The sequence below is a fragment of the Colius striatus genome, chromosome 13 (genome assembly GCF_028858725.1).
Source record: "Colius striatus isolate bColStr4 chromosome 13, bColStr4.1.hap1, whole genome shotgun sequence".
NCBI lineage: Eukaryota > Metazoa > Chordata > Aves > Coliiformes > Coliidae > Colius > Colius striatus.
In genome coordinates this window covers 16,812,216-16,828,567 of record NC_084771.1, presented here as the reverse complement: position 1 = coordinate 16,828,567, position 16,352 = coordinate 16,812,216, and the positions used below count along the sequence as shown (strand labels likewise).

Genomic DNA, 16,352 nt, shown 5'->3' with positions numbered 1-16,352 from the left:
GATTGTGTGTAATCTATTATTACAGGCAATCCAACCTGCCAAAACAAGATTGCCATTTAATAAGGTGGTTTTTTTGAAATAAACCCTGTGAATGTGCCATGCTAACTGAAGTTGCTCACAAATTCTATATTCAAAAGAAAATTATTCCTTTTAAGTGGTAATATTTTATGTGACAGAAAATCCAGTGGCATATCTCTCCCTCTTTTTGTCAATCCTTGAAGTCTCCATGGGCATTTAGTTCACTCTGATGTGAGACCTGGAACAATGCTGTTTATATAATATATTGTCAAAGGCCATATCCAAAGGGTAGTACATTAGAGCTGTGTTTCAGGAGGAGGGACATCCTAGTGTTACTTAAATAATGTATTTCAGCAGAGGACCTTTTTTGTGAATGCCATTGTTTCCATTTCATGACAGAATGAATTTAAGGAGAAAGAAAATATGAGAGACTTGTCAGTATTTTTTCAGCAATGTATAAAGCTCCTTCCCTGTGAAATTCATGTGGGTGAAATGAAAAGGAGCCAACATCCTCTTCAAAGCTCAGTCCTAGTGCTCAAAAATCTTATGTGTTTATTATTGAAGCAGAGCAACTACAGACATTAACCACTAATTGCAAGATGTTTTGGTAATATTTAAAAAAGAAAATGTGAAGGGTCAGCAAGTGTAATTCTTTGAAGACTACTTTAATCTTTTTGATTAGTATAGGTGATCAATCTTTTTGATTAGTGTAGGTGATCAATCTTTCCTAAGGTTGTGGAAAGTCAAGGAGACAAGCAGCTGTTAACTACTCAGATTTTTGGCTTCAGCTCTAAAACTCATTTAGGAAAAGCAAGGGGTCTCATCAAACGTGGCTCACCTGCCCAAATAATGCAGACTCTAAAAAAGTTTTTGTATTTCTTTTAATTCACTCATTGAAGGTAATTCCATTGCAGACTGTGGACTTTTTTCAGGGTGTCCATTAAACATAGCATTGCCTGGGGAGGAAATGGCAGAGAAACTGGAGTTGAAGTCCCTCTGAAATTCTGCTACTGATCTTTTGTCTGAGTTTTTTCATTTCTACACACAGATGTAGTGTACCCCCACACCTTAAAGCAATTCTACAAAAAATAAATTATCTAACTGCAAAAATACCAGTCCTTACACTTTCCTCCAAACATATGCAGCCCTGATGAGTGTTACCATTCTTTTATATGAATTTTGTACATGACTTATATTCTCTCAAGGGAAATTAATGCTGAATGCTGACAGAATTGTTGAACGTATAACTGATATATACTTTTTCTTTCCTAAAAGCACACAAAAGAAATGGGAAGACCACAAACTCCTTTGAAAGAAACAACCTTGGAGCCTTGGACTCAGCCACAGGTAGGATGGAATAGCTTTTCTGTAATGATGGCTTCTGTAAGTCTTGAAAGAATTAATCTGGGGCTCTAAAGAAACTGCAGCAGGTAGATCTGTGGTTCTTAGCGTTGTATGTCAAACGGATTTGTTTTGGTGTTTGGCTGCCCAGACTATTGATAGTGTCCTTGTAGCTGAAGTCTCAGTTGTTTTTTTTTTTAGGATTATCTTGCCATATGTTTTCCTTATTGGCTTAAACTTTGCAGAACTTTACAAACCCGAACTGCTTTCTGAATGGTGTGTCAATAAACTGTGTCTTCTGGAGTAAAAATGAAGTTTGTAGAAGTTTGTTATTTTCAGAGGAAGATTTGAAATGTCATCCTTTTGCATCAGAAGGATTTAACTAAAGAAGTTAATTGAAAGAAAGAGGGATGTGATCCTCCTGAACACAAAGTGGCTTTAGATATTTTGGCCTTGTGCTTGTCTCTTTGCTTGGGAATTAGATGCAGAAGCTCAGAGTCAATTGTGCTGGTTTTTTCCCCTCTGTATCGGTGTAACATTCTGCACGTTGAACTATGCAGCTTCAGAGGTGATGGAAGGGAAGGAAAGAGCTAATTCAGAGCAAAATAGACGATGATGTGATTCCAAGGACAAGAAATAGGACTTTACAAGAGAAGGTGCTGGAGAGGGGTGGAGATGAAATGAAGTGCCCAGGAAGACCAGCCTGGGGAAATGGACTGCCTCCTTAAGTTGCTGGGGCTTTTTATGGCTGTGAGGGCATTTTTCCTCTAGCAGCTGCCACATCTGTAATTCATATAGCACAGTGCATCTTTGTGACAGAAACACCTACCTCTGCCTTGCAGGGTTTTTACCTCTTGCCAAAGGCAGCAGTGTATCTATAGATTTAATGCCCAAGTTGAGTTTCTTATCAAAGATGGAGGGAACTAGACAGAGGTAAAAACCCCTGATCTGTAATTACAGTATGACTGTAGTCTAAGTAGGCTCTGTCTTGTATTTTCAGGCTGTAAGCACTCTGGCCAAATAAATATTCTCCTAGTCAATCTCTAGTTTTTTTAAAACTACAGATACGAAATCCTAAACCTTAGGTTTGTTCTAGAGATACATTTACTCCAAAAGCATATGGCAAACAGTGTAGGAATTTAAAAGGCAAAATGCAAAAAAAACCCAAAACCCCACATCTCTGTTACTGCTCCCTTTGTTCATGCTTGGGCGCATTTTCATTTAGCTGCAATGCTAACTGTGCAGGCTTTTATGGTACAAGCTATATGGCTGATTAAAATATAGTAGCTCTTGAATAGTAAATTCTTCACTGTAGAACCACTGTGTAAAACCACGAATATGTGGGTTTTATGTTTTGTGAAAATCTGCATCCAGAAAGAACATATTTATCTGTGCACACACAAGCTTTGTATTGTAGAGAAATCCCTCAGCTGACTCTCTAAAACACAAGCTCTTTCCTCCTGACTAAAGGTTCCCAGGTATACTATGTGCCCTGACTATTTCCAGCTGCTGCATGGCCAAACCTCCAAACACCTCTATCCAGGCAGCTGCTAATCACAATAGTTAAATGCGCATTGATCTGTGTCTGTAATCAATAATGTTTATGTGCAGGACCACAGGAGCTAGCTGTGGTCTACAGTTACTAATAGATAGTAACACTTTATATGCAGAAACAAAATAATTGAGGAAAGTGTTTAGTTCCAGCAGTTACTGCTGAACAGCTGATGAATCATTAAAGGAGGGCTAACAGGCCCCTCCTGTTTCCTTGCTTACAGCATGTGTTGCAGAGCAGGTAGGTGGAGAGATTGCAGCTTGGACTGGGCTCTGGTTTGTTCCCATAGTTGAGAGAAATTTGGCTTTTGACTTGTGAGAGGAGTCATTGAAGCGGATTGATACAATGATGATCATTTAGGGAGCCCTTGTGCACGAATGTGTCAAAGGTGAGCTTTTGAAAGAGGTGACTCGTGTGACTGCTGGCTGCAGCGTTGTCACAGAAATATTCTGTTGAATTGTCCCAATGCTGAAAAGAATCAAATGTTCCTCCTGAGCATACTCTAATCACTTCAAAAAACTGCATTTGCCACTGCTTTATTTGGAAACTACACAGATTAAGGTGTGTGAAATGTATTTGTCATTTTTGTTCATTTTTTAGAAAGAAAAAATAATCTGGCTTTAAAAAAAACACATAAAAAGAAGTTAACACCAATATGCTTTTTTTATTTCACAGAGAAGGAATGTAATCAACAAAATCAGAAACTGCTGGAACCATTATTGTAGCAGAAAATTAAATTAGTTGTTAATTCTTTCATGGATGTAATTCTGGCCCCTGCAAATTCATCCTTAGATATTTTGTATAAAGTGAGTAAAAATTCATGGCATGGATAAAAGCTTTGTCTATTTTATGAGCAACAGGCAAATGATCCAAATGGTGCTCATAAAGCAAATGGTTCCCAACTCTAAAGGAGGAGGAATATATTTAAAAACTGCTGGAAGGAACCATGAGTAAAACCAAATCCTATTTACAAGGAGATGCTTATTTACATGTAAGTTTTTGGAGTTCCTCCCCCTAAAGGGAGAGACTCACTACTTTTGTCTACTTAACAATAAAAATTCATTGCAGTTTCTTGGGCTACTTAGTACCACTGAATGTTGAGAGCTGCTGTGGGATGCATTTTATCAACAGAGAGAACGGAATAGCTGTGAGCACAGTTTCAGTGTGCAGGGCCAAACAGTCAGTGAAGCAGAAAGTACCACATCTGGCCCCTAATATCATGAGGTGAGAAGCTAGTCCTGTTAACAGTTGGGCATTTTCACACAGGAGTTATGGTCTGGGCAAAAGAAGAAGTGATGATTGTGTAGAAAGAGGGAAGGCTTTATGTCACCTGTACTGTCATCCTTCTCATTTGCCTTATTTGTTGAAGCAGTGAAGTAGCTGCAAATTTGGAAACTGGTCTGTTCAGGAAGACAAAAATGAAGAACAGTAGTGTTTTGTTAAATCATTTCTTATTCCGTGCTGGGGATTTTGTTCTCGGTTTTATGGTTTTGGTTTTTGGGGTTATTTGGTTGTGATTTACTGAATTCCTACAGCAATATGACATTGGCAATGTGGGAATTCTTTTTCATGACCATGCCTTTTTTCTGATAAATTTGGAATAAGGACTTTGCAGATAAGGAACATATGTGGTAGTAGTTGCCCTAAAAGACTTGTCATTGGTTTACAAGCTTTATTTAAATACTGAATAGAGGTATTTCTGTGGTTATGATTTTTGCTTCATTGCCTGATTAAACATTTAGCTGATAAACACCATCAAGTCTGCTCAGAGCTACAACTGTTAAGAATATGTATTTATGGTCAGTTAGAAACAGGGTAATTTAAAATCTAAGTCATCTGTGTTTGAATTGTTGAAGTTGTTGACACTATTTTAACATCTGAATTTTGTGTGGTAACAGTATGAAATAATACTGATCACAATGATTCTGAATCAGAAAGAAATTACTTCATTCTTCCAAATTACTAGGAGGATAAGTTTAGAAAGAGAGAATAAAGAGTTACCAAATTAAGGAAGAAGGTCCATGATTAAGATTATATGGCTTAAAAGTGCAGTAGTGGGAAGTAGTGAGGTTTGCCATCATGGCAAATATAGGAAAACTCCCACTCTTCTGTTGCTGCAGAGTATTTCTGACTTAAAACTTTTTTTGATGACCCATACATACTGCATAGCAGTGATTCCCAGAGGTGTATGATAGGATAAAGGTGGTGTGAGAAGGTGGTGTTATTAGTGCTGTAGGCTTTTATTTGTTTATTCACTGCAAGAATTGCAAGTACTCTCACTCAGTTAAGATAAAGCCTAAAAAGGCAGGGTACAGTTGCATTAATTTTCCTGCCCCAAATGTGGCATAATGACTTTAAAGAACACATGAATTTCTGCCTTTTCCTCATGCTCTTTGTCCTTCACAGTCCATGCTGTCACTGGAAACCTAGACAAACATTGATGATCCTCAAGGTTTTGTAGCTCAACGTTCTCTCTGAGGGTTAAACATCCAAGGACTAAGACTAGTGAGGCTCAAGGAGTGCACATTTATGTATCTTACAAATTAGCATCACCTGAAATCATCTCTAAAGGTACCTTCCAACCCCTACCATTCTATGATTCTATGACTTAATTACCACCTGACGTAATCATGGTGCATTACCATGATGAACATGACAAGCAGGGACGATAAAATACAGACTAAACAATTGCCTCTCAAAAGCAGAAGAGGAAAATATATTTTTTTCTTCTTTTGCATCTATTTTTTTTTCTTTGTACACAGAGCACTTTTTTTTTTAAGCAGAATTACTTGTGGAAAGGCAAAAACACTCTGACTGAAATCTAATTACAAATGATAGAGCATAGTATTTTTCTGCTCAATTTTAAAGAATCACTTTATAATCTTGGAACAGTGGATAACAACATCACTAATCCAATATTTTAACAGTAAATACGTTTGATGATGGGAATTGCTACACTAATCTTATATCCCTCCACAGTATAGTTAAGAAATCCACAGGGGTTTTTACTAATCAGTTTTTGTAAAGTAAATCAAGTCCTATAATTCTTGTTCCCTCTAAATGCCCAGCAACTGCGGGCAAAACCATGTGCTGTATTTTTCGTTCTTTTCATCAGTTCTGTGCCCTAATCTGCAGCCATGCTTTCCCTTTCAATATGCAAGAAAGACTCCTGGGGAGAAAAGTCTCCAAGCACCCTCAGACAGAGATGTCTTATTAGGTGAGCTGGCAATTCACTTTGTTCCCCTCACCTGCTGCGCTGGGAAGGGATGAAGCGAGTCCATCTCCTGCACACAGGCCAGGAACAAATATAATCCAACCATGTTCTCTACTATCCTTCTGATGCATATGGTTTAAGCTACTTAGTTTATACCCCCACCAGTGAGATATATTGCAACATAGCTTGTGGTTTTATCTTTTTCTTATTTTTTTAAAAAAAAGGAAGCTATATTTAAATTATAAACAGCATTTTATGTTAGGAAGAAATATGAACAACCATGGTTAAAAACAACTAATAAGAATTGTGTGGATATTTTCTTCCCACAGTTCATGGGACCTAGGTTATTTTTCCTGAAGTCCTAGTGTGTTCTGTTTCCTTAGCTCACAGCTTCAGCCTTTTAAGATTCAAGATCAGTGAAAGTTAAAAGTGAAATACTTTTTGTGATTTAGTGTCTTCATCTTAGCTGCAAACCAGTAACCTAAATAGATTTATACAATCTAGTTATGCCCTGATTATTTAGTATTTGGAATCTGTATGCTGAAAATAATCCCATTTTATCTGGTGCCTTAATAAATGTACATATGCCTTGAGTCTTACTTCTTACTTAATGGAACATCAGTTGCAATCCTAACACAAAAAACTTTGTAAATATTAAAAATTAAAATAAAAATCCAGATTGGAGTAGAGGATGTGGGGAGTCTAAGTGCAATTGTAATTGCCTACATAAGTATCTGAACTGGTTTGGAACACTCTGATCTGAAAACTTGATTTTTTTTCTATTTATCTCTTAAAGTGATGAAGGCCTCACAAGCTAGAAACCAGTTGGAAGCAGACACTTGTTTTAGTTTGATTTGAGTACCAGCAGGAGATAAATAGTATTTTTTTTAAATCCTAAAGAGAAAAAACAGACTAATTATTGCACTTTGCAAATAGAGTGGATACCCTTGTAAACATTTAATCTTTCCAGCAGCAGCTAGTGCCATAACTAGCTGCCAAAAGGTACAAGCCTGCCCTCTCAGATAGCAGCACTATCTCATTGTAGTTGTGTTTTCAGAATATAATCTATAATTTGTAAATTATTCCCTGCATTCTAAGCAAATAATGTGTCCAGAAATCAGGGTGCAATTTTGGAAGGTAACTTAATGGAAAGACAATTTATTAAGTGGAAATGGGCATTAGCCATTTACTGTCTAGCTGTCATTTTTCCTAATGATTCCAGTTAACACAAACTAGAAGAATACCAATATGCCATATCTAAAACAGTGTAACAGCCTGTATTAGGCCACTGGAGTATTCAATTGTAAATTTAAAAAGTAAAGTTTAATTATAAGGTGTTTGCAAATAAAGACTTATTATAGTTAAATAAAGATTGACTCTGCAGTGGAGCAGGTTTGCTAAGATAACCTGGCCAACAGGAAGAACTCTATTTTTATTAATCTAGTAAGACTTCAGTACATTTGACAGGCTTTATATATATATTTATTATATATATATATATATATATATATGTATTTTTTAAAGATATACTTTTGCCATACCATATGAGCGTTGCAAGTTAGTAGCTGATGTAACTGAACGGCCACTTGGAGAAAACATGAAAACAGAGCACTGAAGTTATGAGCAATGAATTTATCATTGATTTCAGCAGGGGAGACCGTTACAAAAGCAGGGAAAAAAAAAAGCCCATTTCATTGAAGTTTATCTGTCTGTTTTCCAGACCAGCTCCTGATTCTATGATTAAAAACTCTCAATTTGAGCTAAGCTACAGTTCTCTTATGAGTTAATTAAAATAAATGAGAACAGACAGTTTCCATACAGTTTACTCAGTATGTCAGGCGTTTAGCTGTACAGAAGCAAAAAGCCAGTTGCTTTGGTGGCTGTATCTCTGAGGACAGGCCCTTGCATGTTCGTCTGTCAGATTGTTCCATGTATTTTCAGAAACCAAATGCCAAAGCTGCTGAGTGGAAAATTGAGGGATAGTAAAGGTTTTAGGGCCTTACTGCCTTGAAATATTGAAATCTATTCTAAGTCACTCACTGAGACTTTGAGGAACATCTTTTCCTTTGTCCACTATGACAGCGATGGTGTCTGCCTAATTTCTTTGGCACACACTGCTAAATCTTTTCATTCCTCTTCTGACATGTTGGAGCTGTTATTACAGACTTGAACAGCAGTGTAAATGAGGAAAGAACTGGTAACAGGAGCAGGGAGCTCAGCTGGAGAGCATCACCTGGAAATTCATCCCACTGTGCATGAAAACAGGTAACCCTAGAAAGCCTCCTGTCAGTGTGCATTGTACTGGAGCTCCAGGAGGCAGCTGTGCTGCTCAGCACAGGTGGTTGATTTATTCTCCATTGCTATGCGCTGAGTTGGAGGAGATGGGGTGCTTGGTAGTGAAATATCCAATGACTTCGTTTTAAAAGGGCAACTAGACAGCTACTCCTTTATCTTGTGAGATGCAGAAAACCTTGTCAGTGTCTAAGTAAATCACTACCGACCTGCTTTCAGAAAATGTAGATGAGATCTTTGAGATGCTTAGTTACCTATGGGGATACTCAGAACAGCTTTCTTCCCCATGGTATTTCTTCTGCAATCACCCATTTGATGAGAAAGCAGAGACGTCCCATTATTTAGGAGGCAGCAGCAAGTAGCAAAATCATTAAGTTGCATTGGACTGTAACTTACTTGCTCTGAGCTGTGCTCAACATGCATAAATCTTAAACCAGAAAACATAAATGAGGCGTGATTCATTGAGGTGTCCATTTTTCCAGTGTCCAGTTTGCTGTCACTTGCAGAACAGTTAGCTGTAAGGTAAAGTGTGAGCTGTGCACATAATGCTTAGAGGAATTTGGTTTTGACAGTGGTGTTTGTTGTGAGGTGTTTGGGCTTTTATTCTGTTGGTGCGATTTTTACTATAAACTTTTACAACATTTAATATTACATCTCTGTTGAATTAGCAATGTGAATTTTATCTTCCTGCATAGCAAACACGGTCATTGCCATAAAGTCTTGTCACTGGGAATAACACAAGTAAGCAATATATGTATCATGTGAGCTGCTCATCTGGAGATATCTGTCCTGGTCATGATTCTAAAATGCAGAACATTTTGCTATTGATCATGGTGGAAGAAGACTGAAACTCAGTGTTAGCTTTCAGGTAAGAAGAAGAAATTATTAACAAATGCAGTTATAGCCCTCAGTGCACACAGACCAAACAACAGTTCATATATCTTCAGTGTTTATAGTAGTTTTTGAGTTAATTTAGTTAGCTGAAATAAGATATTTCACCAGCTCATTAAGTTATATGATGATTGTTGTGTATCCATAGTGGCTCTAGGTTGCTGTTGCTGTCTCGGCCATGGAATTGGTTGTTTTTCTTGAAGGATATTTAATGGGCTGATTAATTTTTTGGCTGCAAATTATTTTGTATAAAGCACAGAGATTCCAATTTGGTGCCCCAATGGCTGTATGGTAGTGGATATTATGTAACCATTCAAAGCCTAAATGAGATTAACACCAGTGTTGTCTCCATCTGCCTTTGAGAAAGAATCCAATAACTAACAAGGCATATAAAGGAAGATTATCACATTATATTCAGCATTCACAGACAGGTACATGCTCAGTGGGGTAGAGGCTCAGGTGCTGCTGAGAATACTGACGTTGAACTCTTCACCCAGAGCAGCTCTGGCCCTAGATACGGACACTTCTTGCTCCTTGGGCTGTGCCTTGTGGTGCTGTGGAGGTTTTGCCTATTCTGATAACTTTTGATTGTGGGTTCTGATGCAAAGCTGGCAGTGCCAGAGTCCAGCCTAGCCACATGGCTCCCTCACATGAGCTCCCTGATCTACTTCCAAGTGTCTGTGCAATGTGTAGGGAAGCAAGTGTGTCCTCACACAATTAGTTCAACAAATAAGACCTTCCAGATCTCTTCCTTCTGTGTTGCATGTTCTCCCATCTCATATTCCTGCAAAGTAGCAGCAGGCAATGATTTTCAAGCCCTATGATTCCAAGCCATTTCTGTCCATCTGACTGAGCCTGCCTCTGTCATCTTCCAGCAGCACAAGATTTTGTAACAGCTGGAGACAAATTACAGGGGGTCTCAAAAAAGATGGTGGCCTGGAATCAATTGCTACTGAAGTGGTGTATCCAGCCTGCAACCTACCTGCCTGTAACTGATGTTTGCTAGAGGATCTTGAGCAGCTTTCCAGGTATTTCTGTGTAACCTGACTGTGGACTATGAGCGTCCAGTGCCTGAAGTTTCTGGAAAAGAAACCAAGGTTAAACTTGTAGCAGCACTAACCAGGTAGAGTGGGAGGTTTAAGGAGCACATTGTCTACCCTGAAGCTGAGATGTACAGCTTACCACTTACATTGCTTTGTGATGGCTTTTCATCAGGATAATAGCCAGTACTGATGGATCAACATGTGATACAAAATGCTTGTAAAATTGATTCAGCCTTTTTATATGTTTTGCCTTCTCTCACTTCACACATTTGTCATTGCTTAGCCAGACCAAAGGATTGTTTTAGCAAGTATGTCAGTACAAGCACGCTGACATAAATGCATAGAGTAATCTGGGTTCTTCTTCTGTTAGCTAACTTCGTAGAAATAAGTCAAAATCTGGAAGTATTACTTTTGGTTTTGTATCTCATCATTTTGGGAAAAAAGGATGTGGTCTAAAACTTGTGACTTGGTTTGTTTTGAGAATTAGTTAAGACCTTTAGAAATTTTTTGTGGGTTTTTTTTTCTTTTTCCTTTTATGAAAATAAATACATTCTCTGTAGTAAGAAAAGAATTCTAGAATTGTCTGTCCATTCTCCTATATTTTACTGGCTTTTCCTTGTTCTCTTCTCACAGTTTTCTCTGTAGGAAAACCTGGTCTTTACAGTGATCTTCTGTCCTGTGCATGTTACAATTTTCTTCTTACAGATTTTTGCCTTGAACGTTAGGGATCATTTCTCAAGATCTATAATGCCTCTGCTATGCACAGTGGATTGCTATTATTTATATTTGCTGATTTTATTTTCCTGTTCAGCAGCCTGCCTGTGAGTTGATGGGACAAAGCAGGCAGGTCTCAACAAGAATAAGGCTTTTGGTGCTTTTGAATTTGATCATTTTAACTTTTACTGCTTTTATATATGTCTAACACACAGATCTTTGTCAATTTAAGTCAAAGTAATGATGCTTTATGATCTGTTTCATTCTCTATATTTCAGGGTTTACAAGTGTTGTGACTTGGAAGCATCTGAACTATTTTTTTTTTTAAGAGGAGCAATGAGAGGGACAAGCATGCTTTATTTCTTTCTTTTTCAGAACACTGCTGAAATGGTAGGCTTCTGGGCTTGGCAGTTTTACAGCAACTTGATAAAAATAATCGTGACATCACTATTTTATCTTGCTTTTTTCAGATGTGTTTCCTTCAGAATTGCTTCTTTCTTTTATTTTTGTGGAACTGTGCTTAGCAGAGTGGCAGTCTGTTCACAAGCTCTGCCAAGCTGAGGACTTGAGACAAAGTAAACAACTCGGTTGGAAACATGGATAGCAAACGTTGCATAGGCTCTAAGAAGTAGAGATATGCTGCTGTATTATACAAGAGTTCACTTAATGGAAAAATGCTGTTCTCCCCTTAGAAGGAATGAATCTCTCTTCAAGCCATTGTAGCAAGCCAGTCGTGCCTGACAACTGATTCTGTTTGGGCAACTTCTCTATCAAGTTTTTTATAGCACTTTCTCTGAATGAGAGAAACCAATTTTTGGCCCTCAGAATATAAACCAATATTTACAAGGAGTAAGTCCATATTCTAGAACTTCCTAGAGAGAGCTGATAGAAGGAGCTGGGCAGTAGCTGTGGGAGCTGTGAGATGGGCCGTTATTGAAGAATTCTTTTCCTACATATGATATAGTTGCTTCTCACATATTTTTGATATATTGATTTACTTGCTAGTGATATTCTGAGGGCTGCAAATCCATTAATGATACTTTACAAAACAGCACCCAGACCCTGACAGATTTTAGCTTTTGTAAACAGGCATGACTGTTTCATAAACAGGCAAGAGGAGATACAAAACAGCTTATGTGATATCCTACGCAGACACACTGTAAACCTGTGTTGGTATGTGGAAACATATAAAGCAATGTGTATAGCAGAAGACCAAACAAACAAAGCTACAGAAAATAAATGCTTCTGAATAAGATTGTTTAGCTATGATAGATGTGTTGTCAACCTGCTGCAGTGAAAAGCTAAATACGTGAGTTAGAGAGAAAAAGAAATCCAATTGAATAAAATCAATCATTGGGGTGTAGGCTATTAAATGTTGACAAGTGGTAAAGCCTGGTTATGCTGCTCTAAAACTTTGGGGGATAGCAAAGCACCTTTGAGTAAACTTAAGTCTTTAAATCAAAAATGAAAGTTTGTTGTTTTCTTTCATGGCATTATATGTCAGGGGCCAGTATTCTCAGCAACTATTACACAGTGTGAAATTACTGGTTTACTTGGTTCTTTATATTTCTGACCTTGAGATCTTGATCTTTACAGTCTATCCACCTGTCAAAACTGCAGAGTTCAGGAGGAGTTTAGATTCTGTAACAATAAAAATGTCTTTTTTTAAAGGTAAATAATGAGGAACACTGTTCATGCTAAGTGCAAGTCAGATAACTGATTAATTTTGTTCTATAGGATATATCACACAGAATATCCACGCACCACTCTTAATTGGTTTTTTTCTTCTGCAGCCAAGGAATTCACTACACAATTGTATGAAAATATGAACTGAAGTTTTTAGGATACAATATTTCACACTCTTTGGAATTGCTTTCTTAAAATAACAAAGCATCTATTGATTTGTACTTCCCAATATTTTTTTAGACTGTAAGCTTTAAATTGTTTAAATTTATATGAAAAAACAGTATGTATTAACTGTGTGGAAACCCAGGGCTTCAATTGCATCTTTCCTTATGTATTGATTGGACTGTGTTATTTGGCAGTTGTGCCATTTTCTGAGGGCTGAGGACTAATGATCAGCATTTGCTGGAAGAATGAAAGGGAGCTGGTAACCAAATTTAGCTGTGACAGGCTGCTCTCTTCTCTTATCAATGCCTAAGAAATTCACTTATTTTTATGCCAGTCAAAGCTAAAATAAACTGAGGGGTACTAAGTGGTGAACAGTAGTGGTAATGTAAAGGTTTCACTGTATAGATCTACAAGACGAAACAGAAAAATAAAGAACAAAAAACCCCAATGTGTCTACTCCGACTGTGGATGACTTTTTGAAAGAGATTATTTAATCGCCCTTGTAATTTGTGTCCGCTTGCTTATTTTTCCCCTGAGATACAGTGTTGGGGTATCATGAGGCGTACAACATCTAAGCTTTTGATTCATGTTCTTGTGACAACGTTGTACTGAACAAACTAGCAGGTCTGAGATCCTGAAGGCAAACTGCCCACTTCTTAGCCTGTTTTGATCTTTTGGTCAGCTTTTATGAGGTGAGGACAGGTAGGTGTAAAAAGCACTTGCTTCAATCATTATATTAGCATTCTTGTGAATGTTATTCTGTTGGGTTTCTTGCCTTAGAGTTAGTGACAGTGTCCTAAAACAGAGAAGAAATTGCCTCCGAATAGAAGCATTTTGGAAACGATCAATCTTCCATAGCTTCTGTAACTTATTGGAAGAGAAAGCAAAAAGTAATATTGTATGTTATATGGCCTGATATTGACTTCTAGGCATCGCTACAGAGCAGTCAAGGCTTCTCTGTGCAGTGGAAGGAAATAAATGTGCAACTGCTAATTAAGCCCAGATATATTCTGTGGTGTTTCCTATAGGTAATACCCTGTGGCTGTGTCAGCCTTTACGGGCAAAATGAGGCCAAAAAAACAACATTGCTGCTATGCATGTGGTAGTTCTCATGAGAATCAAATAAGTAATATTCTGTGGTGACCTTACCTGCTGCAGTGGACTGTGAGGGGGAATGACCTTTTTTATTGCTAGTTGTGGTTTTAAGGATTTTCCAGTTTAGTTGCAGATGCTCGTGAAGTTAGCAAGAAAGTATAGAATTGTGAATTTTACCTCTGTCACCTACAAGAGCAGTAACAGCCCATTTTATGTCACATTGTCCCTACAGAAGACATGTGAGAATGGAATAATGTCTATAGATCCAAAATGTTTCTGTCTGAAGAGAGCTTCAGATGCTCTCAAATAAAAATGTGCATCCCTGTCTCTTTTGCAAGTGGGTGACAGATTCCTCAGGGGCATAAGAAGGATCAAGTCAGGACAATGACAAGTTGGTTTTGATATTAAAAGATAAGAAAATCTTATCTTTTAAGATTTTGGAGGAAAATCTTGCAGGCTGTGAAAATCTTGCAATCTTCAATATGTTCAGTGTTCAGTGAAGTTATAGTTTAAAAGGTAACTTCGAAGCACTGAGTGAGAAGAGTGGCAAGCTGGGAGGTGGCCCACAACAGCACCTCACGGCAGGAAGGGTATATCTGTATTCATTCAGATATCCTTTCCTGAACATGTTAGTGTCCATTACCCAGAAATATTTGCAATCCCTATGCGTAGGTGAACCTACTTCTGCAGGGGGGTTGGACTAGATGATCTCTAAAGGTCCCTTCCAACCCCTACCATTCTATGATTCTAAGGTAATGTTCACAACTATGTAGAAATTATTTGTTTTAAAACTTTTCTTTGGATTTTATGGGAGTTCTTTAATCCTTTTTATTCTGTTAGTTGCTTTGTTGATTAAATTTTGTTTTCTTATGCTAATATTTTTTCAGCAAACACACATTAGCAATTCCTCTTATAATGAGTTTGGATATGTAAAAGAGGAAGGACACAGAAACATTCCTGAAAGGCAAAGACTACTGGAAGTCTAAAAATTCTTTAAGTTCCTTCAAATGTTTTTGGCCTACGTTCTTTACTTAGAGAAGCGTGAAAGTTTAAGGGCTTCTTTTACTGGTAAAATCTTTACTTTAAAATAGATCCTTGATGTCATGCATGAGATAAATCATAGTAGTGGTTGTTTTGACACTCTGGAGTGTAGTTATACTATGCACCGCATTCCCAAGAGATCTTAAAATTTAACAAGCAGAGGCCAGTGTGAGTGATGAAATGAGGCAGCAGTAGAGCCATTTCAATTATAATTTTATTACACAGCCATTCTTCTTACTTTTTGTAATGCTTACTAGAGTATGAAGTACTTTATGTGAAGGAAAAGTAGCTCGAATTTTATGACTAAGTGGACAGCATGATTTCAACGTGCTTTGACAGCAGTACTAGGGTTGTAGCAGCATGAGTAACACGGGAGAACACAGGGAAAAATAAATGCTATGCTTAACTTTTAAGGACTGAAATCCTTCTTGGAGAATGATAAGATTTGATAATTCAGTTATATTGTTAGGAACAGAGGTACTTGCAAACAGTTTCAATATCTCTGTTTTGTTTCGAAGATGATTTACTAGCTCAAGTCTATAGTTAATAATGGTTACCACCTTTTCTCTTTCCTTTTTTCCCCTCAATAGGCCAGTGCAACAGCTTTAATGTTAATCATATTTTTTATTATCTTTTTTCACTGCTTATCTCATAGTTATCATCTTGTACTTGAATTACTCTTTAATGTTTATTTCTAATATAGGCTATCATCTAGAGAGGGCATTAAATATTCTGAATTGTTAATAATATGACTTGCACTTTAGATTATGAATAGAAGTTAAGTTCCTTTTTTTGTACAAAGACAAAAACAAGCCTGTTATACAGACTACATGTATGAATATGTAGTTAAAATCTGAAAGTTTAATATTTCTAATTTATCACATTTTAGGGACCAATTTTAATTTATCATAAGAGATTTTATTAAAATAATTTTCCATTTAAGACAACAAAACATCAGGCACTGGAACTCCTCTTGGGTTACGTGGGGCATTAAAAAGCTGGTTGAATGGCCTTCACTAAATGCGTCATCAATGCAGGTGGCACCCAAAGAAAAAGACCTCACTGGGTGTATTTAGGACAGTGTGTCTTGATTTAGGCCCAGCCAGCAGCTAAGCTCATTCCACTGCATACCACTCAATGGAAAAGGGAGGAGAATTGAAAGAAAGAGTTGAAAACCTCATGGATGGCAGGACAAGACAAGGACAGAAAAAAGAAATAACACTAATGAAAGAATATATGAAGGAAGTGATGCACAATGCAATTACCACCTAGAACCTGATGCCAAGCCCCTGCTCAAGCC

At 37.4% G+C, this 16,352-nt stretch overlaps 1 protein-coding gene across 1 annotated transcript in view; it reads left to right on the top strand.

The window, feature by feature from the left end:
* PCDH11X (protocadherin 11 X-linked) overlaps window positions 1-16,352 on the top strand; it is a 305,273-nt gene that overhangs the window by 185,140 nt on the left and 103,781 nt on the right. The window contains exon 3 of the mRNA XM_062006639.1: window positions 1,294-1,365. Within this exon, the coding sequence (XP_061862623.1) occupies window positions 1,294-1,365 (72 nt within the window). The remainder of the gene's footprint in view (window positions 1-1,293; window positions 1,366-16,352) is intronic.